This window comes from Notamacropus eugenii, chromosome 5 (genome assembly GCF_028372415.1).
Source record: "Notamacropus eugenii isolate mMacEug1 chromosome 5, mMacEug1.pri_v2, whole genome shotgun sequence".
NCBI lineage: Eukaryota > Metazoa > Chordata > Mammalia > Diprotodontia > Macropodidae > Notamacropus > Notamacropus eugenii.
The window spans coordinates 33,710,712-33,735,427 of NC_092876.1; the positions used below are offsets into that span (position 1 = coordinate 33,710,712).

General features: G+C 51.8%; 1 protein-coding gene across 3 annotated transcripts in view; it reads left to right on the forward strand.

The window, feature by feature from the left end:
- Positions 1-1,030: 1,030 nt before the first annotated feature.
- AGRN (agrin) overlaps positions 1,031-24,716 on the forward strand; it is an 86,704-nt gene continuing 63,018 nt past the window's right edge. For all 3 annotated transcript variants that reach the window (XM_072608431.1, XM_072608433.1, XM_072608432.1), the window contains exons 1-2: positions 1,031-1,473; positions 5,668-5,929. In XM_072608431.1, coding sequence (XP_072464532.1) covers positions 1,168-1,473; positions 5,668-5,929 — 568 coding nt within the window. In that variant the 5' untranslated portion in view covers positions 1,031-1,167. The remainder of the gene's footprint in view (positions 1,474-5,667; positions 5,930-24,716) is intronic.

Consider the following 24,716-nt stretch of genomic DNA (forward strand, 5'->3'; position numbering starts at 1 on the left):
AATCCGTAGGGTGGGATGAGGGCCAGGCTACCAGTCACAAATCATTGACAAACCTCTCGACATCTCCCTATCCCGCTTTCACCCGGAATTCACTCTCAGATACTCCTCCCCCCTTCGCCGAGGCCTGGACATCAATCAGTGGCTCCCCTCCTTCCAGGACGGCGGTCAGTGGCCAAGGTCCCACACCTCGCAATAGCCGCGGCTTCTCGGAGGGGTGAAAGGGACACGGGAAGGGGTGGGGACCGGAGTTTTCGGCACGCCCCCTCAGGGGCCAGGCTTGCACTCTGCTCCTCCCCCTGGATGCGGAGCTGAGCGAGGAGTCAGGGAGAGGAGGAGGAGGAGGAGGGCTCCGAAGGAAGCCCCCCGCCCTGCCCCCTCTCCCTCCCTTGGCAGTCCGGTCACGTCTCCTCCAGATTATCCATTAACCTGATTTCAGCTGCATTTCCTGGGCGGGGGGAGTGTCTCCGCAGCCTGCTAGCCGAGCAGCGCGGGAGGGCGCCTGGGGGAGGGGGCTGCGCGAATCCCCCTCTCCTCTCCTCTCCTCCCTCTTTTCTCCTCCCCTCCTCTTCTCTCCTTTCCCCTGCGAGGCTTAGCGAAGGCAGACGCCCAGGGGAAGCCCCGGGAGGCCAAGCTGGAGCCCCGCAGGCCGGGCGAGCAGGCAGAGACGACTGGGCAGGGGCTGACTTGTGCAACGCACTCCGAGAGCCGCCGGGGCCTCGTCCCTTCTCGAAGGCCAGCTCCGGACGCTCGCTGCCCGCAGCCCGGCCAGAGTGCGGACTCCCGAGGGCCCGCGTCGCTTTGTTAGCTGCTTAGGCTGCGGCTGCAGCGGCTCGGGGTCCGATAGCGGAGCCGGGAGGGAGGCGGGCCGACGGGCGGGCCGGCAGGTTCCAGGAGGCAGGGAGGCCGGCCCAGGGGCGGGAGTTGGGCGGCCCGGCCCGCCCTCGTGCCCGCCCTCCCTCTCCGGATCGCTCACTCGCCCTCTCGCTCCGGGGCTGCTGGGCTCTCTCCGCTCTCTTTCTCTCTCCCCTCTCTCCCTCTTGTCCTCTCTCCCGGCCGCCACCCGCGTCCCCTCCCACCCCCGGCCCCGGCAGGCGGCCACCGGCCTCTGCCCAGCCCAGGCCGGCCCTGCCCTCCCCGCCAGGTCCAGAGGGAGCCGGTGCGGGCTGTATGGCCGGGCAGAGGCCACCGCAGCGGCGGCGGTGGGGCGGCCTGCGCCCCCCTGCCCCGCCCCTGCCCCTGGCCGCGCCGGCCTCAGTTCCTCTGGCCCCGGCCCCGGCCCGACCGCCGCAGCCGGGACGCCGTCTACTGCTGCTGCTGCTCGCCGCCCTGCTCGGGCTGGCCGCCGGCGCCGGGGGCGGGACGTGTCCCGAACCGGAGCTGGAGCGGCGCGAGGAGGAGGCCAACGTGGTCCTCACGGGCACCGTGGAGGAGATCCTGAACGTGGACCCCGTGCACCTCACCTACTCGTGCAAGGTGAGGGGGGCATCCTTAGGGGAGCGGCCTCAAAGTTTGGGTGACGCCCCCCCACCTTGACGACGCCGGCGATCAGGGCGGCGGGCACAAGTGCCGCGCCCCCCAGACAGCCTGATGATCTCGTCGGGAGCCGGGCCCGACCCGGGTGGCTCCGAGAGGTGGGGGAGGGGCCCGCTGTCCCGCCCGAGCCGCGGTCCGTAATTACCTATTTTTAGACTTAAACTGTGGGAGTCTGGGCCAGCTTACACCCTGCCCTGCTCTGTCCACCCCCCGTAGTCTGGCCGGGTGGGGGGAAATCCGAGTATGCCTCCCAGCAGTTTGAGGGTAGTACAGCCCCTCCCATTTTGAGGGAAATCTTGGGGCTACAGCTTCCTGGGTCTCTTAGAGGGCCTGAAGCCCCCTCCCTCACTGGGGGATTGGTAGTCGGTACTGTAGGCTGACCATGAGGCCAGAGTGGAGAGTGGTTAGGAAAAAGGGGGATGTAACCTGCGAGGAAATGCGGTGGTGGTGGTGGTGGTGGTGGTGGTGTGTGTGTGTAAATGTGAGAGAGTTTGCTCAGGTGACCCCCACTGAGCTGCACCGTGCCTAGGGAATCCCTGCCAAAGGTGTTGGAGGGCGGGGTGGGGGGGTGGTGGTAGGGCTGGTCTGGACTTTGCAAAACCCTGCGGTAAGTTTGTGTGAATGAGTATGTCTGAGGGGGAGGGGCCCGGATTCCAGGCTCTGTTCTTTTTGGGAGGGGCTACCCTGGCGAGCAGACAGGTCTTTGTCTCCCTGCCCCCCAAACAAAGTGTTACCCCCATGAGTTTGTGGGGGGGGAGCATGGTGTCTGCCTGACCGCAGTCTCCTTTGCTAACGGTAAAGACCCTGACGGAGGGAGGGATGGGCTGGCGTGTCCCAGGGAGGGGGGTGCCTGCAATCTTCCCAGGGTCTCATCTGCTACTGTTTTTGAAGTATGAGGGGGGATGCGCTTGTGCTCAGTTTCCCCCTTTCCTCCCCTGGCCCGACTCTCAATTCCATAACTTCTAAGCTTTCCCTCCTCTTCCTGCCTCCCCAAACCTCCGGGGCACATATATTGTTTCTCCTTCATCTGGACTGGAAAACACAGGACCTGCAAAAACATGCCTGACCCAGGCCTCCAGCTGGGATCCTTCCCTCCTCTCCCCCCACCCCCCTTCCCTATGCACACTCTTCAGAAGAGGAGGCTGGATGGAGAGACTCTGCCCCCAGGACTGTGAACGAGAAGGCAGTTTGCCAAGTCCCTGCAGGATTTCCCGACTTCCTCCTTGCCAGGGTCCTGGGTGTGGCCATGTGGGAGGGGGCCTGGAGTAGGCACTGGAAGGCTGGCTCTCCTGCAGTGACTCTCTTCCCCTAACCTGGAGCCACGTGTGTGTGTGTGTGTGTGTGTGTGTGTGTGTGTGTGTGTGTGTGTGTGTGTGTGTAAGGTTAGTTAGCATAGGGGCTCAGACCCAGTAGTGGAGGGCTGAGGAACTATGGACACCATGGGGGGAGGCTGCTGTAGTTCTGGATCAAGATTACTTTGTGGTATCTGCTCCCCCTTTCCTCCAACACCCTATCAGGCTCAGCATCTCTCTTGGATTGGGAAAGGGGTACGTAAAGGAGTTAAGGTGGAAGGACCAGAAGGTGGGCCTGGCAGGCTTGATCTCTTGGAGGGCCCTGAAGGACAGTGCTGGGTTCCATCCTTTGTCCCTGAGGGATGCCCCCCCCCCCTTCCTTTTTCCAGGGCACTTCTGCTCTCCACCAGGGAGTGTGTAATCTCCTTGCTGCTAAAGGACCACAGAGCTTGTATGAAGTCTAGAGGCCTGGGAGGGATGGGGCAGATTCTTTCTGTAGCCTCCAGAATGGATGTGTCTGTGGGTTTGTGGGTGGGCCCAGGGCTCTCCAGTGGTTCTCTGGCATTTCCCAGGTGTCTCACCTGGGAGTTGTGGGGGAATGATAGAGGCTTGTTCCCTCTGGTTGGGGGAAGGGCAGAAGAGAGCTGTCTTGCCAGACGGGTTTGTCAAATCTAGTACCTTCGGGGCACAGAGTGGGAGGGGAGGGGCAGGGCCTGGGCTACTGCCTGAACTTGAATCTGGTTCTGTGTGTCCTCGGGCACCTATGGGTGAGCTAGGCCGGGCAAGACTGAAGTATGGGAGGAGAGGAAAGGGGGGATGCCTTCTGTCTGCCCCACCCTGTCATACTAGCAAGGTGAAGGTGGTGAGGAGGAAAGCTAATAGGAAGCCAGCCCTATGAACCCTGGAGTCCATGCCTGAGGGCAGGAAGATGGGAAACATCCTCCTGAGATGGGCAGCTGAGCCCTGGGAGGTGGTGGTACTGAAGCTTAAATGGGCCTTTTCCTCTGATGAGATGAGGCAGAAGGGGCAGGTGGAAGGACAGCTCAGGGCCAGTAACCTAGTAGAAGCTCATAGCATCATGAATTTAGAGCCAGAAAGTACCTTAGGGGCCATTGAGTCCACCCCCTTCCTTTACACGGGAGAAAACTGAGGCACAGAGTAGTGAAGTGACTTGCCCAGGGGTACTCAGACAATGAATGTCTGAGGCCTGATTGCACCTCATGGACTTCTGCGTCTTGTGTCCTGCTGGTCTGAATTTCTGATCCCTGTAGAAGAGTGTGTGTGGGGGCTTTGGTGTAGGCCTGGAAGTCTCATTACTGAGGCCTGGGAAAGCCTTGAGTCAGGCCCCTGGTCAGATGGGAGCAGTAGACGTTGGGTCCAATGTCTGTTGCTATGGGAGAATAGGGTAGCCACACTTCAGAATGAGAAGTCGAGACCATACTTAAGAGTAGGGGGCATTGGCTATGTGCCTCAGACCCTGAGCAAGAATCCAGGGAGGTGGCAGAATAGCCTGCGCCCAGCTTTCCACATTAGGAGGGAGAAGGGGGAGTGTCCCTACAGAGTTTGGTGTATTTCGCTCTCTGGCCAGGTCTGAGACAGTAGCTGGGCTGGTGGGGAAGGCTCAGTTTTTCTATGTTGGGCATATACCATTGAGGACACTTATCTCAGATAAAAGGTTTTCTTCATTTAAGGAAGGAAAGGGGTTTGGAAGAGACCAGGGTTTCAGCTCAGGTCCCAAATGGCATAAGTAACACTGGGAAAGAAAGGTGGTTCAGGGGCCACTTGCCTTCTGGGGAGTGCCTGGAGGTTCAGAGGTAGTGTGGATAATGGACAGAATGTTAGGACTCAGAGCCAGGAAGTCCTGGGTTCAAAGCCCACTTCTGACATTTGTGAACTCTATGACCTTGCCTGTCTTAGGATCATTGATTTAGAACCAAAGAGAATTCTAGAGGTTATCTGATCACATCCTCTCATTTTCCACAGGAGGAATAGGATATATAATAGCTATAGTACTGACCTCCCTAGGCAGCCACATGCACAGATCCAGCATACATATGTGTGTGGCATCCATCTCTCTGTACTCATAGGTCTGTGGTTCATAATATATGTATAGGCCTTCATGCTATTTGCTTACAGTGTGTGACTGTAAGCACCTGTGGGTTTTTCTACTATGAACGATTGGGAGATTGGTGCCCTGGAGGGTAGAGGGACCTTTCAGCTTTAGTCTGAGGGAAGCAAGTGGGATCCTTAAGCTAGGCAGAGAGGACCCACCAAGTCAGGGGTATGTATCAGCTCACAGAGAAGCCCTGTGGTTTCTGAGGGATCAGTGTTTCCCCTTTGAGGAACTGAGAAACTGAGACCTGAAAAAAGATTGGGAGATTCTATTTCATTCCAACAGGCATTTTTATTCAGCATCTACTGGGAATGTAAACTAATGGTTGTTTCTCTTAGAGGGGCTTGTGTTCTTCTAAAGGTGAACAGTGTATACTGACTTGAATATGAAGACATTCCAGGAGGGAAGATGTCTTTCTAACAGGGGGACAAGAGGCCTTGCCTGGGATAAGGCAGCAGGGTGTGCTTAAAGGAGCCATGGGACTGGAAGGGACAGGGGTGAGAATCTGGTGCGTTTCAGGTCTGGTAAACAGCCTTTGCCCCAGAGCCCACAAAGTCAGGGTTGGGAACCCAGGGATCCAGGCTTCTCTCTCTTGGCCCCTGCAGCCTTATGGTCCCCAATGTATGTGTAGCAGGGAAGCCACCTGATTTGGGAAGCTTGGGTATCCTGTCTTCCAGCCCAATGGTTCCCTTTTCTGACTCACTCCTTTTCCATTCATTCCCTCCCCAGGTTCGGGTCTGGCGATATCTTAAGGGCAAAGAGGTGGTTACCCATGAGATCCTTCTTGATGGTGGGAACAAAGTGGTGATTGGTGGCTTTGGAGATCCACTCATTTGTGACAACCAGGTGTCCACCGGGGACACCCGGATCTTCTTTGTGAATCCTGCCCCACGCTACCTGTGGCCAGCACATAAAAATGAGCTGATGTTGAACTCCAGTCTCATGCGCATCACGCTTCGGAACCTGGAGGAGGTAGAGCACTGTGTGGAAGGTAAGCATGGGCAGGGTGCCTGAGCCCTCTGGGTCCCTGGCCTCACTTCTGGGTGCTCCTCTGCCCCCCACTTACATCTTCTGGGGACCTACCTTGAGGGCCAGGGAGGACCTCAATCCTCCTCTGATGAGTTCTTGCTCCTTGTTGGAGAGAGGGGTTGGAGCCCACCAGGTGTTGCTGTGTGGGGTGGGTCATGTGGTTTGTCTTTCTCAACGCCACTCTACCCCCACTGTCAAAAGTTCTGTCTATTTTTCTGGCCTGCTGGGAGATTTTCTTTGGCCCCTTCTGGCCCTGACCTCAGCCTCCCAAGGCAGCCCCTACAGCCTGCTAGCCTTGCTGACGCTCTGAATTCTTGGCCCAACTCGAGGTCATAGGCCTGGGGATGTTATGACGTTGGCTAGCCAGGCTAATCACCCTCTCTGGGGATCACTGAGCGGAAGTGCTGTCCCCATGAGGCTGAGAATTCCCAAACTCTGTATCCTGCTCTGTTGCTCCTTTTGGGGAGCTGGGGGGGAATGGGCAGCTGTCAGGCTGGATGAGGGTGGGGGTGGGGGTGGGGGTGGAGGGAACAGGGCCAGCAGACTTGTTCCTGGGAGATGGGAATGCTGGGACCAGGTAGACAGCAGACAGCAATGATGCTGATTGAGCTGGGGGAGCCGGGTCAGATGCAGGGTCAGCTTGCCTTGATAGACTGGGGAATTCTTGAGGGAAAATTGCTCAGAACTGACTCTGTCTAGTTTTTCCTTTTTTATGGAATTTAGGAGGGAGGAGTGGTTTGGAGGATGAGCATGGCCTCCAGGAAGGGGAGCCTAGAGTCTTCAAATACCATATAAATGTGAATGAATGAGGATCATGTCAGAATTAGCACTGTCTGGACCATAAACCAATTTCATAGCATTAGAGCTAAAATGGTCATAGACCCATTACAGAGACTGTTCCAAGGTCTCCCAGCTGATAATTTGGACTCTATCCCCAGCACTTTCTCTTGTGCTAAAACACTGCTTCTCAGAGGACTCGAGTCCAAATTCTGACTCTGCTTCTTGTTCCTTTTGTTATGTGATCTTGGAGGTTTTCTTCTACTCTGAGTCTCACTTTCCTCATCGGGGGTGGGGGGGGTGGGGGGTGGTGAGTGAGATGACTGGGGTCCTTCCCAGTTCTGCTAATGTCCTATGCCGATTTGGCCCGGAAGGAAGGGTTGATTCTGGGATTCTGGAAAGTTAGGATGGGCTCCCTCCCTGTGGTGAGATGTGTGGCTGCATAGCCACGCCCCCCATCATAATCAAAGCTAGCATTTCCATGGGATTTTCATATGGCACTTTGAATCTGTTATCTGAGGTAACTGGGTGACTCAGTGGAGAGATCCCTGGGTCTAGAGGCAGGAGGACCAGAGTTCAAATCCAGCCTCAGCCCTATGATCCTGGGGTTATGTAAATAAAGTCATTACAAGGTAATTTGATGGGAGAGTCATTAGCAGCTTAGGGTATGAAGAACAAGTATTTGACTTGGGTTTTTACGGAACTGAGGGATGCCAAGAGGCAGAGGTGAGGAGAGAGTGTATTCCAGCCATGGGGGAGAGCCAGTACAAAGGCATGGAGGTAGAAGATGAGAATACCTTGCATAAAGAACAGAGAAAAGGCCAGTTTGGCTGAAACATATGGTCCATGAAAGGGAGAGATGCAGGTTGTAAAGGGCTTCGAGTTTAAATTTTGCCCTAGAGGCATTGGGAGCCACTACGGTTTCCTGGGTAGGAGAAAAACCCACATTGGCAGCTGTGTGGTATACCTTGAACTGTCCCCTTAGGGCAGAGCCTGGGGTCGATGTGTTGGGCAGTGGGAGAGTCTGTCTTGTCTGTCCTTTGGATTAGGGGAAGAGCGTCAGGAACTTGAGCCCTGACATTAAGGGAAGGGGTGCCAGGGGGGTCATCTTTCCCCCACCCCCAGCCCAGTGGAAGGAGGCTCGAACTGTCCACTCTGGGTGTGTAGTGTAGTGGTGAGATTTCTGTACTTGGGGCCTGGCTTCAATATCCGGGCTGAACAGCTGGATTTTGAATCCTGTTGCAGATATGTACTAGCTGTGTGCTCTGGGCAAATCACTTTATCCTGCCGGCTTCAGTTTGTGTGGCACAGTGCCACACAGGGCACAGAGCTCTGGGCCTGGAATTAGGAAGACCTGTGTTCAAATCCAGCCTCAGACACTTGCTAGCTGTGTGCTTTGGGCAAATCACTTCATCCTGCCGGCCTCAGTTTCCTCATCTGTAAAATGAGTTGGAGAAGGAAATGGCAAACCACTGCAGTATCTTTGCCAAGAAGATCTCAGACGGGGTCACGAAGAGTCAGACATGACTGAAATGTCTGACATGAAACAACAAAAAGAAGGAGATTGGGCCTTGTGACCCCAAAGATCCTGTCCCTTGCTCAGTTTATGCAGTACAGACAACTGCCCCCCAGGGCTGGAAACTTCACCAGGGAAATGGGACAGGGGCTAAGGACTCAGAGACTGCCCTTGTCCCATGTCCTTCCCCTGTGGTCTGGGAAGGGATGTGCCCTCAGTGGGGGTGTGGGGAGGGGCTTCCTCTCCACGGGAGGGTGGAAGCTCTGATTTCCCGTTCCTTCCCCATTCCATCTCTGCTTTGAACCATTTGGGGATAAAGGCTCTGGGGGAGGGGTGCCCCTGTACTCCAGGACCCAGAGCTCAGCCTTCCCATCCCCTGCCTCTTGGTCCCAGTCTTGCTCACTTTCCTGGCGAAGGAGCTTGGCTCCTTTCAGGTGGCATGTCTTTGCAATACCAGTAGAGAAGATACTTCAATCTGGGGTTTGGGGTGGGGTGTTTGTTTCTTTTCCTCCAAGTGAAGAGGAAAGAGCTCAGTCCCCCTGCCATGCCCTGTGGAGGTGGGTGGGGGTGAGGTTCACTTCTTTCCTGATGTCTGGCTGCTAAGGGAGTGGGGGCAGGAGTGAAGACCAGAATACAGGCCTTCCATCCTCTTTCCCAGCAGCCTTAGTTTTCTCTGGTGGGAGAGGGTGGCTGCTCCCCTGGCATCTGCTGGCTGCTTGGACTCTCTCATTCCTTACCCGGCTGCCTGGGGAGAGACATCTTCTCTCCCGGCCCCCTTACCCCCGGGCCTTCCTCATATGGCCAACCTTCCCGTCTGGGAGGATGAAGGGTGAGAGGCAGGAAGGAAAGGGAGTGGGTCATATTGTGGCTGAGAGCGTGTGTGCGTGTGTGTGTGTGTGCGTGTGTGCATGTGTGTGTGTGTGTGTGTGTATGTGTGTGTGTGTTGGAGTTATCTGGGCCAGTGGATCATGAGGGAAGCTAGGCATCCCCTCAGGTCTGTAGGCCTTCCCATCCAGGGAAAAGAAGTCATTCTTAGCTCCCCAGTCCATGAGTTTTTCCCAACTACAGTCCCTGAGTCCAGTCCTGGGGGAAAGAGAAGAAACAATTCCTATTCTCAGAGTGGGGGAGACAGAAGAAGAATGGGTCCCCTGATCACAGGGAGATTCCTTATTCTGTGAAGGAGACAGAGGGAAAGCAGGCCCTGCCCTCTTGGAGTTCACAGGCAGGGGCTACCATAGGACTTTGGAGAGCAGAGGGTCCAGGAGAACTTTCTGGAACAGCTGGGCCTAGAATTTTGGGGAAGATTGGGATAGGATAAAGTGATTGGTGAGCATAAGGTGGGGTTTAGGAGTCAGTAGGGAAGAGACCAGCCTGGCTGGGGGCAGGGTTGGGGAGACCCTTCTCTCCACGGGTACAAAGGAAAATGTTCTTGTGTTTTCTTAGTCAATCCACAACCATTTATTAAGTGCCTTACTAATTAAATCTACAGTCTTTTCTACAAGGATAATGTCCTCTCTCCATGCAGGTCTGTGTCCTCTCTGAGAGCTGCTGAGAGCAGGATTTAGGAATTATGTGACTTGTCCAAAGTCTCTCTGCCAGGATGGATTAGAGGCAGGGCTCGAACCCAGGTCCTTCTGGCTTGCAGGCTGTTTCTCCACACCATGCTGCCCCTCAGATGAATAAATGTACACACACAATAAATGAAAGGCATCCTTGAGTCTAGCCCAGTTATTTAAGTCCATGAATTCTTCCCCACTGATCACAAAGGTCTGAGATTGTAACCCTGTTGAGGGCAGAATCAGATTGTTATTCACCTTTGGCTTTCTGGAACCCAGTCTTGAATACTGTGTAGTCAGCAGGTGCTTGATAAATGTTGATGTAGCTGGGGAAGTTGGGCCTTTGGGTGAATGACTCTGAAGGAAACCCCAGCCTTTATTCTTTCTGCACTTGGGAGCCATTTAAGATTCTGGAGTAGAGGTGTGACTCAGTTGACTTTCACACCATAGGGATTTGGGTGAAGGGATAGGATGGAGAGGGAGTAGACAGAGAAAAGGGAGTTGGAGTTGGAGCTGCAGTGATCATCCTGTGAGAAGAAATGAGAAGGTATAAAGGGACAGATGGGGAGTGATTGTGGAAGCCAAGTCCATAGGACTTGGCAAGTGATTGGATGTTGAGGGTGACGTAGAGAGAAGGAAGGGTCAAAGATCAGTCTCGTAGGATTAACTAGGATAAACCAGCTAGCTCTCCATGAAAACTTTCCCCAGTCTGCCTCTCACTTACCTTTCCACTCTTATATTTCATATTGCCTCCCTTTGTGCATTCTCTGTTCCAGTCAGACTGGTCTGCTGACTGTTCTCTGTCCAGGACACTCCCTTTTCCCATCTCCACACCTTTGAACAGGCTGTCTCTCCCATCCCACCTTCCCACCTTCGAAGGTGCCTCCTCCTCTCCTCTGCCTCTTGGAATCCTGAGCTTTCTTCAAAGTATAGCCCAAGTACTTTGAGATCTCTGCCTCCTTTCCCCAGGTAATTATTCTCCCCCTTTGGAAATTTCTTTGTTTTGTAAAGCCTTTGGGTTAGTGGCTAAAGAGGTGCCCTCAGTGAATGAATGAATCACCTACTGAGTACCAAGCACTGGGGCAACAGATAGAAAAATGATGCTGTTTCCTGGTCCCAAGGGCTCACTCCAACCAGGGGGGAAAGCCTAGAAAAGAAATGTGCCCTGTAGGGTGGACAGAAAGTCACCAAGGCCCAAGGGTACTTCAGTAGGGCAGATGGCAAGGTCTAGAGAACTTCAGGGTACATAGGCAGCTAAGATGGCAGTGCCAGTGGACAGAGCATGTGGCATCAAAATCTGCCCAAGGTCCTTTCCTTTTTCTTCCCTCACCAGTTCACCCATCTCACAGGCCCACAGCTGGAAGAGACATTAGAGGCCATCAATGTTCAATCCCCTCATTTTAAAGAAGAGAAAACTGAGGTTTAGAGACATTAAGAGGCCTTCTGACTTGAAGGCCCGGTGGCCCTTCAGCTCAACAGAAGGAGTGTGGGCTGGGGGAAGGGAGAAGACAAGATGGTGGGGGCACCCCAGTGATGGTGAGTACTCCCTCTGCCAATGACATCACAGACCCGGTCTAAGTGGTAGAAATGTGAAGGCAGTGTTGCACCATGGAGAGAGAACTGGCCTCAGAGTCAGAAAGACCTGGGTTCAAGTCTCATCTGTGGCCCATACTTGCTTTGTGACCCTTGGGCAAATCGCTACTTTTTTTATTGTTCCAAACAATTCTTTAGATAAGTTGTACATGACTAATATGAAAATATGTTTTGCATGGTATAACCCATAATGCATTGCTTTTCTTCTCAATGAGGAGGGAGAAAGGGAGGGAGAATTTAGAACTCAAAATCAAATTTTAAAATGAATGTTAAAAACTTTTTGCATGTAATTGGAAAAAAAATAAAATATTTAAGGGGAAAAGTGATTCCAAGTTGGAGAGGAGGTGCCAACCTGCATTGGTGGATGGAGTTCCCGATAGCCAGTAAAAATCACTGGTCAGTTAAAAAAAGACTTTCTTTCTCCATCTGAGTATGTGTAGAATGGAAGCTCCCTTCAGCCAGGGTCTGCCTATTTTAAATGCTTAAATGCTTGTTGAATTAAGTCCCTCAATTTACAGATGAGAAATACCTTGCTCACTCTTGGGTATTTAGACATGAATCTTTTTGGGTCTAAATACAGATCTCTGCCTTTGGCAGGATTTTGAGCCTGTGTACTGATGTGTGTGTGTGTGTGTGTGTGTGTGTGTCAGAGAGTGTGTGAGTGTGTATGCATGTGTGTGTATGTGTGAATGCACATGTGAGTGTGTGAGTGTATGTATGTGTGTGTGGAGGCACGCATGCACATGTGTGTTAGTGATAAATGGTGGTGAGGAGCTTTAAAGGGGAAGAGACTGTGTTGATATGGGATGTATTAAGTTGGAGAAGCTGGCTGCTCATGATCTATGTGGTACCCAGGAGGCAGCTGGCAGACAGAGGACTAAAGTTCTGGGTAAGGGCTGAAGTTGGAAGCAGGGATCTGCCAGTCATTACCTAAGGCTGAAATCCTACATGAGAGACCACTTGATATAGTCATAAGACTTGAGAATCAGGAAGATGGGTTCAAATTTCCCCCGAAAGTTATTTGCCAGTTATGTGACACTAAGAAGGCTCATTTAATAGCTTTGTGCCTCAGTATCCTTCTTTGTAAAATGAGGGTCTTGGACCTTCATGGCCTCTAAGCTCCCTTCCAACTGTGGTCCTATGAGATGGATGAGCCAGTGACAGTGCTTTGGGGATGGGAGGAGGGAGAGAAGGTGAAGCAGGCCTAGGCAGAACCACTTCTCTGCCTTATGTGCCAAAGTCCAAAAGACCAAATGACTAATTAACCCTGAGTTTGGAAGATGACCCTGATGCAAGGTTAGGGCAAATGTCAGTGTGACTCAGTCACTGGGGTGGACAGTAGCCACAGTGTGTGTGGGTGGGGTAGCCTTTGGGAGCATGGAAGAGCCTTGAGTCATACTAGGGCTGCCCTACCCACTCCATGCCTTCCTCAGGTAACCAACAGCCAGCTTTCTCCTAGCCCAGCTGGTCTTTGAAGTTCATAGGCTGGGAGATTTATGGCTGATAGGGACCTTAGAGGTCATCTCATCCAAGATCTTCATTTTACAGACCAGAGAACTGAAGTGACTTTCCCAAAGTCACACAGCTAGCTACTAAGTGGCAGAGCTGGGATTTGAACCCAGGTGCGCTGACCCCAAATCCCATGCCCTTGACTCTGTAGTAGATTTCCTCTCTGGCTAGCTTATGGTAGAAAGTAGGTTCCTATTGTCTTTTTGCCTTAGGCAGCCTCTGATGGAGTGGATAGTCTTGAGTCAGCAAGACCTGAGTTCAAATTTTGCCTCTGTGTCACCTTGGGCAAGTCATTTCTGAGTCTGATTCCCCCTTTGTAAAAATGAGGATCAATATAGCTGCCCCAAAGTTATCTCTTATTAGTTGAAAAAGATCTGACATTTGTCTGGAGTGGGGCTGTGGGTGGGATTCTCGACAACCTTCAGTTTAGGGGTCAGACACTCAATACGGAGAAGGAGACGAGGGCAGGACAAGCATGGGGTAGCGGAAGAGCCCTGAGTTTTGAGTCAATAGCGACATGCTTTCTAATTCCAGCCTTATACCCTCTCCTCATTGTCTTACTAACTGAATGACCTTGGCTCAGTCATTTACTATTTATTGCTTCTGAGACTTCCAATCAGGAAAAAAAGATAAGATTGGAATACTTGATCACTGTAGCTCCTTCTAGCATTGAATCTATGATTCCAAGATGGCCCAGCGGGGCATAGGGATCTTGGGTCCTGGGCCTAAGGACAGCCTAAGCATTTATTTGGGACTGGTTGGCTAGAGTTCTTTAAGAGAAAGGAGAAGTGGGAAATCAGGAAAGCAGGACTTCCTCCTGCCCCAAATCACAGTGATCACCTGAGGGGGCGTGTGTGTGTGTGTGTGTGTGTGTGTGTGTGTGTGTGTGTGTGTGTGTGTGTGTGTGTGTATAGGTAATGTAGTGTCAGAGCAAGAGCCCTAGATAGGGCCTGAGTTTGAATCCTGACTTAGTTACTTTCAAACTGCAGAACCTAGGACACATCTCTTCCCTGTGCCTCAGTTTCTCTATCTGTAAATGAGATAAGAACGCTTTGAGCCCTAACTCTCTGTTCCCTTTCTTCCTGCTCTGTCCCACTCATTCAAGGTGGAGCTGTGTCCACCAAATGAAGGATTCTGGAATTATAATTCAATTCCACAGGTATTTATTAAGTTTCTTATTTATTAAGACAAAAGAGAAACAAGGAACTCGCACTCTTGAAAAAACAAAAATCACCTTATATTTATTGCCGCTTCTTATTCTGTCACAACCATTTCTAAAATATCCCTCCTTTGTACCCAGTGAGTTGTCCTTTGTTAACAAAGATTTTAAAAGAAGAAGAAAAAACCTCAGCTTAGCAAAAATCACTACTACGTTAATCATGTCTGGCAGTACGTGCAGTATTCCTTACCCATAGCTCCCCTCCTCTGCAGTGAAGGGAGAGGGCACATTTCCTCAGCTTTGATGAGGGCTGAGTTTGGTCACCATAACTGCATGTCATCCAGGACTTTTTGGGGGGTGTGGGCAGTCTTTCCATTTTTCTTGTAGGCATTCTTTCTTTTGTCTTCCTGATTTTGCCTGCTTTGGATCATAGAAGTCTTCTTCTGCTCCTCTAAATTCTTCATAGCCATTTTTTTCTGACAGTGTAGCAGTATGCCATTACCTTCATGTGCCCTCTTTGGTTTAGCCTTTCCCTAGTTAATTTGGTGTCTACCTTTTTGCTACCAGCACAGGGTGCTGCAAAAGTGGTTGAACCTGAAAATGACATTACGACTTTGGAACACTGCGTATTTTGATAATTTTTAGAACCTTCCCTCCCCAGGTTCTTTGCCTGTTGGGGTTACCTGCCTACTAGTGGCATTTCTGGGTCGAAGAGCATTTGTAGTCACTTGAGCATAACTCCAAATTGCTTTCCAGCAGCTCTACCAACAATGTCTCCATGTGCCTTTCTTTCCATAGCCCCAGCAATATTATTCCCTTGTCATCTTTGACAAGAGGCCCCAGTTCCCTTTTTTCTAGTGGAGGAAACAAGTCCAGAGAGGGTATTTTTAATTTTTCAAAGTTCACAGTTAGTCGGTAGCTACTGTGGAGTTGAGTCCTGGGATGGGGTAGGGGGATGGATCCATCTTGTAAAGGAGACTTGGTAAAGGGAACTACTTCCTGGACATCCAAGCTGTCCTGAAGCAACTTGGGGAGGCAGTGGCTTCCCCCTAATTAGAAGCTCTCTAGCAGAAGTCCTTGTGTTTTGCGGTCCCGTTTAGTAATCTGGGACCAGAATCCAGGCTGCTTGGATGGATGGTGTCACCTACCTCTCGCTGTCTTGATGAGATGCTAATTAACTCAAGTCAGTGGGAGGACCGGATGTGCTTCCCTTGTTCCCAGACAGAGTCTTCCCACTGTTCTTAGGGCCATGATGGTTAGAGCTGCAAGGTGCATTAGAAAGAGTGAGAGGTCTACTCAGTTATGTTCAGGGAAGGCAGAAGCAGCAGAGGTCCCCCTTACTTAAAACTCCACCCCTGATTATTGCAATTTCTCTGAACTGTGACCTCTTTTTCTGAAACCCTCTCTTTTTTTTTTTTTAACACTTTGACATTTTCTAACATCTAGAGGAGTAATAATGATTAATAATTGACCTTTATACAGTATCTTACAACACCTAGTGTTCTCCAGGCATTATTCTCATTTTATAGATGAGAAAAGTGAGGTTCAGAGAAGTTAATTTCCATTGAGGGAAGGGATTGGATATTTTTTTTGTGCCTGGCACACAATAGGTGTTTAATAAATGTTTGCTGGATTGAATTGAAATGAATTTTTTTGCTTAAGGTCACATGTAATGAGCAAATATCCAAGACAGGATTTGAACCCATGTCTCAATTCCTGGGACAGCTAGGGATTCAGGAGTTCTGTTCCTCCAAGCTGCTCCCCGCTTTCCATCTCCTGAGCCATGCTGGAATGGGGTTGGGGGCTTCTGTTGTTCACCCTCTGTTTCTGAAGAGGACTGATGACATCACAAGTGATGTCTTGCCTTGTTTGGTACAAAGTCTCCTGTGCCACTCTCTCCTCCAGTCATCGGAGTCCAGTGACAGGACAAAAGTCAAAATCACTGGCCGTGGTGGGGGGAAAGATGGGGTCCCCAAAAGGGGAGGGGGAGCAGCCTGGGAATCAGAAGTGGGGAAGGGGACTTGGTCTGTTCTTCTCTTTACACCCCCTCAAACCCCACACCAGCCACCTGGGTCTTGAAGAGAGCTCCAGTCTCCAGGTATTGCCAGGAAAGCATTCCCTTCTCACTCCCTCCTCTTTAAATCCCTTGAGTCCTTGAAGGGCTTAGTTCAGAAGCTGCTTCCTACCTGATGCTTTTCCTGATTGACCAGTGGCTTGCACCCCGCTCCCTCGAAGTGATCTTGTCTATTTTATATCTGTTATGTTTATGGTGAGATCTGAGATTTCACTGATGTGGGCAGCTCTCGGCTCTCATAGCACAGGTGGGCACTTTGTCCATGCCTCATAGTGTGGGGGAGCTGCCTAGGGCACCCAGAGGTTAGGTCAGAGAATCATGGATTTAGAGTTGGAGGGGACCTTAGCGGTCTTAGAGTCGGACCCTTCATTTTACAGAAGAGGAAACTGAGGCACAGAGTAGGAAGTGGTCTCATAGCAACAAGTTTGCGAGGGAGGGAGGTAGGGCCTCAAGATCAGCTGCTTGTGGGTTCCTTCCAAGCTCTGGTCTCACAATACAGGTGAAGACAGGACAGCCCAGTCTCCGCAGGGGAATCCCTGCTGGGACCGAAGGCTGGGGATCCCAGGCAAACACCTCTTTGTCCAAGAAATCCCAGATAGCACATTGCTTCTCTGACCTGGTCGGGAGGGCCAGGCCACTTTCTTGATAATTCATGGGACTGTGGCTGAAAGCCTGTGGGGGAGGGGAGCAGGATCAGAAAGGCTGTTTCTCTGCAGACTCTTGCCTGAGTCCAGCCTCTGGGTTCCTGGGCCTCCCCCAGTCCTCCCTTTAGGTGGAAGTGGGGTTGGGGAAAGAAGGTGGGGTGAGGGTAGACTCCGTCCCTGTACTGCTTGAGTCAGACTTTTTCAAGGGCCACTGGGGAAAACTCCTCCAGCCCTGGTTTGCCCACTGCAATCTCGCCTTCTCTGATCTCTGGGCCCACAGCCAGAGCCAACAGCATTCCGGGCATAGCTGGGACAGGTATGTCTCCTGGGAGCCCCCTACCCCCGTCTCTGGCCAGCCAACCACAATGGGGCAGGGGAGTCTGGAAAGAGGAGGAGGGCAGACTTCTTGCCTGGAGTATCATCTCTGAGATAAGGGGGATTTGTGCCCTCCCCAGGAGAGGGCTTGGCTTGGAGACTGGCAGGTGACGAAAGAGACCTCCCCATCCTCTTCCTAGAGTCCAGCCTTTGTTAGTTTTTCTTCCCCTGAGGAGTCAGGCTGGGGGAGGAGGAGGAAGGGGGTTTAGGAATTTCCTGACCCTGCTTTTTGGGTCCTCCCACCTCCTACTTGGAGCCTGTCATCTCTCTCCAGGGTCTGGGGTTGCCAATGTTTTCTACTTTTCCTGGGTGCTGGTGGGCCAGATTGGGGAGGAGGAGAAAGGAGTATTCTAGACCCCTTCCAGCTGGGCCTTCCCTCCTCTACCTCTTCCTCAACCCTGAGGCCTGGACCCACCTGCCAGGGCCCAGGTGGTCACTCCTCACTGGTTTGGATTCTGGATTCCTGAGAAACAGGATGAGGCAGTGCCGGGAGCTCTGACCTTTCCCCAGGGGCTGATCCCAAGAAAAAGGGCCTGGGCTTTGGGGGCTGCTGTCTCAGGTCCATGTTGGCATTCTCACCACTCACGGGCAAAGCAGAGATTCTTAACTTGGCTTCCACAGACCCCAGATTACCCACTGCTAAATTTCAGGGGTCCATGATTTTATTTTAAAATATATTTTGATTTTTGATAATTTTTAATTTTGATTTTATATTTTTTGATCTTTTCAATTTTTTTATTATTTTGATAACCATATCTTAATATTATGTCATTTAAAAACATTATTCTAAGACAAAGGCCATAGACTTTTTTAAACTGACTGGGGCATAAAAAGGGAAATAATCTTTAGTGTGGTTAACAGCATGCCGATGGGGAGTCAAGAGATCTGGTTTATCATCTTCTGCAGACTGGGCTAGCTGTGTGACCCTGGGCAAGTCACTTCCCTGCAGATCTAGGACCTTATGCTAAGCCTCTTCAAGCCTCACTTTTCTCCTCTGTAAAATGGGAGTAATAACACTTGTGCCCTGTAGATCACTGGTGTCAAATTCAAATAGAAATAGATCCTTGAAGGCAGCAGATGGGGCTCAGAAAACCACCAATTAGCATCGTCTCCATTGTATGGTATTTTTCTTTATTTTGGTTGACATTTCCAGATTAGATTTTAATCTGATTTGCTTGGGTTGGAGGGAGACTGGGAGGCTGTGTTGCTCATTGTCTCATGCTGGTATAGTGGAGGAAGCTGACCTCTGAGACCAGGAGACCTGGGTTCAGGTGCAGCCTTTGACCCCTGCTGGCTGTGTGACCCTGGCAGGTGTCAGGCAGTTCTCAGAGAGGACAGACGGAGTTTGAGGTGGAGGGATTTTGCTCACATGAAATCACCTTTCTGATACCTTCCTATACCTTTCCCCTTCCAGCCCTGGAGAGCAGTTCCCCTCTGCTCCTCCTCCTGTGACATAAGTGTTATGGACACAGTCTGGTTGCCCATTTCTTGGGAGGGCCTTCTGGTCAATGTTTGGGGGTTGGGGAGCTGGATCATGGCTGGCCAATAGGACAGTTACCAGCAGAGGTGTCTGGGTCACTTCTGTGTGAGGGTCCTATTTCAGAGGAAGAAGTATTTCTTTTCTCTCAGGCCCAGGATCCTAGACCCAGGTCTGGAATGGACCTTTGAACCCATCCATGCCAACCTCCTCATTTTTTACAGATGGGGAAACTGAAGCCTGCAAAGATAAAGTGATCCTGCCCAGAGTCACACGGGTGGACTCATTGCCCTAGAGCTGGAAGGGACAAGTTAATCCAGTCTCCTCGTTTTATAGGGTGAGGAAACTGAGGCCTTTGGAGGTTGTGACTTGCCCAGAGTCATTCAGGGAACTGATGATAAAGCTGTGATTTGCACCTTGACCTCTTTCCATCGTACCCTGAAGGAGGAGATTCTCCCATCCTCCCCTTCATTCCCCCTCCTTCCTCTATATCCTCCAGGGTGGCTGGAGGCCATGTGGACAAAGACAACCTTGGGGATGGTGTCCCAGTGTTAGCTCAAGATCCATTCAGTTTATGGTGCAGTAACCCGAGTATTGGCCTGAGATCAGGGACTCTCGTGTTCAGGTTATGGGCTCTCTGACTATGGGTAGGTTACTTACTCTCTCTGGGTTTCAGCTGCTTCTTCTGAAAAGTGGGGAGAAAAATATTTAGGATTGTTGTGACCCCCGTGGAGGGAAAGTGTAATCTGAATGTTATCTGTGGTTGTTCCCCATGCAGGGAGGGGGAAGCAGGGTCCTTCCTACAGTGAAGCTTGCTGGCACAGCTCTGGCTTGAGCTGCAGGGAGAAGGTCCAGGCTGGCCAACTTTGTGGGGCCAAGGGTGTTGGCTCTGTCTCTTTGGGTTGAGATTCCTTTGGGGTTTGCCTGGTTGGATGAAGGACTGGGAACCAAGGATGGAGGGGTGGAGCTGGACTAGGGGCATGGGTGCCAGGCAGAGGAAGCCTCTTCGTGGTGCCTGGCCCTCGGTGCCACGTGTCTCCTGTGCCTGCTCATCTGGCTGCCTGGGAAGTCACTGTTATAATAACAAGGCTAAGCCCTTGGCTAGGACACTGGCTCCAGGGGGGTCTGCCTGGGTGGCCGAGGCTTGGAGCGTGGGCATCGGAAATGGGCTAAAGTCTGGGGCCTAGAGCCTGGGCATTAAGACTTCTCCTGGCAGAGGCCTGAGGAGGACCTGAGCCAGGGGCTGACCTGGGGGTGGAGGTGGGCTCACACCGCATCATTGGGCATCTGGATGGTTAGCAGCTCCGAGACTATGTTCATCCCTCCCGACTTTTGTGGGTGGGATTGGGGAGATGGGGAAAGAAAACAATGAAAGGATTGGGCCTCTCCATTGTCGGCTCAGTGGTGAAGGGGGCCTGGCAGGGCTCAGATCTGGTCATCTGCTCCACGCTGGTCAGCTCTTTTCCCAGAGTATCTTGACCTTCTCAGGGATGGGGAAGAGGGCTCATTCAGCCCTAAGGGAGGGGTAGGGAGGAGGGTTCTGCCCCTCAGTCTGGCACCTCACCCTTGTGGATTCAGGCTGGGCCTGGTCTGTTTGCTCCTTAGGGAGATTTTTCTATGTTGACCCCCCCCCCCCCTTTTCCTACCCGGACTCAATCATCCCCCTCCCTACTAGGAGGTGGGGTGGAGGTGCTAATTAAGATATTCCTGTCTGTCAATCTGTTTGTCCTCCTGCCTCCTTCCTTCAGACCCTGACCTGTTCCTGCTCCCTGATTTGACTGTGGGGTGCCTTTTAAGAGGCCCCTCCCCTAAGCCTAGGCTTGGGGGTGGGAGGGTGGGCATGCAGGTATGGGCTTGGCAAGGACATGTCTGGAATTTCCCATTAGTATGAGAAGTGGGGTGGAGGTGGGATATGGGGGGTGTCTGCCAAGTGGTTCCCTTTGGCTCAGAGGAGCAGATCTCTGCGGGGGGGGAGGTATATGGACTGTGGGCTCTGGCCTCAGTGTGACCTCAAGAAGGGGAGGGTGGCCTCCCTTTGCTTTGGCTCACCAAGCATGTTCAGACTCGTGCCACCCCCTTCCCCACTCTTCCATGGGCAGGGTGTGTGGGCTGGATCTGCTTCTGGTTCCTTCTCTTTCTCCCTCCCAGGTTCTGAGGTGGGGAGGAAAGACTGAGCCGGGTACCATGGTGCTGAGTGTGGGGGGTGTTGCTAATCCAGACTGTTTTGTCTAAGCCTCAGTGTTCTCATTTGTAAAATGGGGATAGTAACACCTCACAGGTGTGCTGTGAGGATCAAAATCCCTTTGTAAATATCAGCTTTCTTTAGAAACATGGATCCTTTGGAGACTCAGATTTTAAGCCTGGAGATGGTGGGGCTGTGGTTGCTTATGACCAGTCACCAGGACCCCTTCCCTAATTCCCCAACTCCTACTGGCTGGGAGCTGCCTGTGGGGCAGGAGGAAGAGGAGGGAGAAACTTCAGAGCCTTTTCCTTCGCTCCCCAGCTTGGGTGACAGAAGGACTGAGGGGGTGTCTGCCCCCCACCCTCCCATCCCCGGTAGGCGATGTCCTGATCTAATGGAAAGCGCTCTTGGCTTTTTCCATAGCTGAGTCTGACCCATACAGCTTCTGTTCTATGTGGTTTTCCTCCCACCCCTACCCCCCAAGGAGGCCTGGCCCAGGGGCTCCCACACCCAAACCACTCAATTTTTCCTTTCAAAGGAAAAAAAAAAAGAAAGAAAAGCTTGTTGAGAAAGTGGTCTTCCTGATCTGTCTACACTGATCCTCAGAGTCTACACTGGGCCCCAGTAACTCAAACACTGACCTTTGTGGAGGACTGTGTCCTTTTCCATCTAGTCTCTCAATGAGCCTTATGCCACTCCTGTGGGCTGGGCAGGGCAAGGCACGGCAGGGACTGTTACTCTCATTTGACAAAGGAAGAAGGGGGAAGAAGGGTGACAGAAAGCATCAGTGGCAGGACTGGCATTGAGGTGTAGACTCAGCCAGAGCTAGAAGGGGCATCAGGGGCTGGTTAATACAATCCTCTCATTTTACAGAGGCTCAGAAGGGGTGAGATTTGCCCAAGGTCTCATAGGTAGAGATGGGATGAGAACCTTGGTGTCCTGATTCCTAGACCAGGGAGCTTTTTCCTGTCCCTGGATTTGGGCTGTGGGGTCCAGGTCCAGGAAGGTGATGGAGAATGGGGGTGGGTAGAAAGATCAGGGCTAGCAGTCAGAGGACCACTCGGGATGGGTTGGGAGGGAGTGAACTCACTTTTGAGACATTGTCTCAGTGGGGATCTGTCAAGGACACCTGGGTCCTCCACCCTAAACCTGGTGATGGGTATGGTCTGGAGGAGAGCTCTCCCCATCCTGGGACTATCCCACTTTTGGTCCACTCCCAGGTTTAGTCTGCTCTCATCACTCTTCCACCACCCCCAACACTGCAGAGCCCTGTGCCCAGACTGTCAATGAGCCCCCTTCCCCCTTCCCCTCCTGGTTGGCCAGGGAGCCCAGGGCCCATTGAAGGAGGCTGGGGGAGGGGTGGGGAGTAGCTCCTGTGGGGCCAGGGTTTGGGGGGAAGAAAGGGGCTTTGTGAGGCCGACTGGGCTCCAGCAGGGAGAGTAACTCAGAGAGCAGGGGAGTGGCCCTATCCCTGAGCACTGTGGGGAGGCTTAGGGAAGTGGGGGTCACTAGGGGTCTCTGCTTCCCAGTGGGAGAAGGGCCCAGGATGGCTGGAGTCCTTTGCTGCTTTTATTGTCTGGCTGGGCATACAAAGAAGAGAAGGGATCATTCATGAAAGGGGAGGGAAGGACTCCTGAGTCCTTGATCTGAGCAATGGGGGGTCCTGGGAAGGAAAAGTGGGCCTTGTTATCTTATCTCCCCCCTGCCTCTGACCAGCTCTCCCCTATCTCTGAAAAAGCAAGTCCAGACCCCCTTCCTGCCCCCATACACATTCCCACCCCTCCTGGGGGCTGATCTACTTCCTGCCCAGATGGGAAATGCCCTCCCTGCTTCCCCCTAAGCCCCCCATGGGAATCCAACCCTACCCACTCTTCTCCCCCTATCCCTCCCCCCCCCCCAGTTCTGGAAAAACAGCTGCAGAGTCCAGAACTCCTCCCCCTTATCTGCTTTAGCCCTGGGATTCCTGGCCCCAGCCCCAGCCCCACATCAAAGGCTTTGTGAGCCTCATCTCCCCCCACACTTCAAGCCAGGCAGTGAGGGAGTGAGCATCTTTGGAGTCCAGCCCTCCCCCATTCCCCAGCCCTGAAGTCACAGAAGGGACTTCAGAGGTCACTTAGTCCAACCCATACCTGACCCAGCAAGTAGACATTCGCCATATTCTTGAACCTCCCATGAAATCCATTCCACTTTTGGACAACTCTTGCTAAATAAGAATATGTCTTTACATCAAGCTGACATCTGCCTGTGCAATGCCTATCCATTGCTTCTATTCCTGGGACCACACAGAACAAGTCTAACCCCTGCTCCTCCTCCTCAGGTAATACTTTGAAAGCTTTTCTCCAGGTTAAACACCAATGTTCAAAGGCATGGCCTCCAGTCCACCCACCTCCTGGGATATCCTGGCTATGTTTTAGCTACAAATGTGATCTGCCTAGGGCAGTGGGAACCAGCCTCCTCCATTTGGGGACATGGTGTCTCCCAGTTTACTCATGGAGAGCACTAATACCCGTAGTAATTTTCCCAGGAACTGTTGTTAACTCTATCTCCCTGCATTCCAGACAGTTAATTGTTGAACCCGAGTACCTTTTGGAGTCCATGGGATTGTAGATCCCGTCTTTCCAGCTTTGTGCCCTCTGTAAATATGACCAATGTGCCTTCTGAGCCTTCCTCTAAGTCACCGATAAAGAAGTCAAATAGCCCAGGCCTAGAACAGGTCCCTGTAGTATCACACTATAGACTTTTGCATTGAAATCAAGATCCTTTTTGGGTGAGATTGTTCAAACAGTTCCCCTCCCCCCCTTTAACTGTGCTCTCCTCTAGCCCATGTCTCTAACTTATCCATAAGTATATCATGAGACAAGGCATTTGGACTGGTCTGTGGCATTTTCCTGGCACTCCTAGGTTGCTGTTATTTGTCCTTCCTTCTCAAAGAGGACCATGACATCAGGAAGGTGATGCCATGACTTGCAAGTGAATTGGATTTAAGTGAGGCAGGGCCATGCTAGGTCACCAGCCTCACTGTTTCCTCCAGGACCATCTATGTTCAGTGGCCAGATAGTTATCAGAATGACTGGAGGTGGTCCAGGATGCAATGCGGAGACCTTGGCCTTTTTGAGTGAAGGTCTTTAACAGGTCTCAGGTTGACTGAGGCAGCTCCCATTCAGTAATTAAGACTAGGTTATAGGACTTCTCAGAAAAAAGAGATGAGGTTAATCTGACATGACTCACTTTTTCTTGATGAAGCCTCTGAAAATTCTTAGTGATCACTGCTTCCCTTTTGTAAATGCTCAGATATAGTGTGCGCTAGAAGCTGGCCAGCAATCAAAGTCAAGTTACCTATTCTCTACCTTAATACAATCCATCCATTCACCCTCCCCCCCCCCTTTTTTTTTGGAAAGTCAAGGCAACAGTTGCCTGCCTGAGAGTTCCTGGAGAATGGGAGAGGTGCCCCAGAGATCATGGCCAAGGGCTTCATCATTTCAGTCACTCACTTTTTCAGGGTAGTTTTTCTTTGGTGGTTGATGAATGTTACGAACTCGTGGGTTTTTGTTGTAATCAGTCTTGTCTGACTCTTCGTGATCCCATATAAGGTTTTCTTGACAAAGCTACTGGAGTAATTTGCCATTTCCTTCTCCAACTCATTTAACAGATTGAGGAAACCAAGGCAAATAGGGTTAAGTGACTTGTCCAGGGTCATACAATTAATGAGTGTCTGAGGCTGGATTTGAACTCAGGTCTTTCTGACTCCATTCCCGGCACTCTGTCTGCTGCACCACCTAGCTGTCCTGTGGGTAGCTTAGGTATTCTCACTATCACCTTGCTTATTTTGGGTTTCAGTACCCCATTAACCAACTTTGTTCTATGCAGTTGAGAAGATTGTTAGGAAA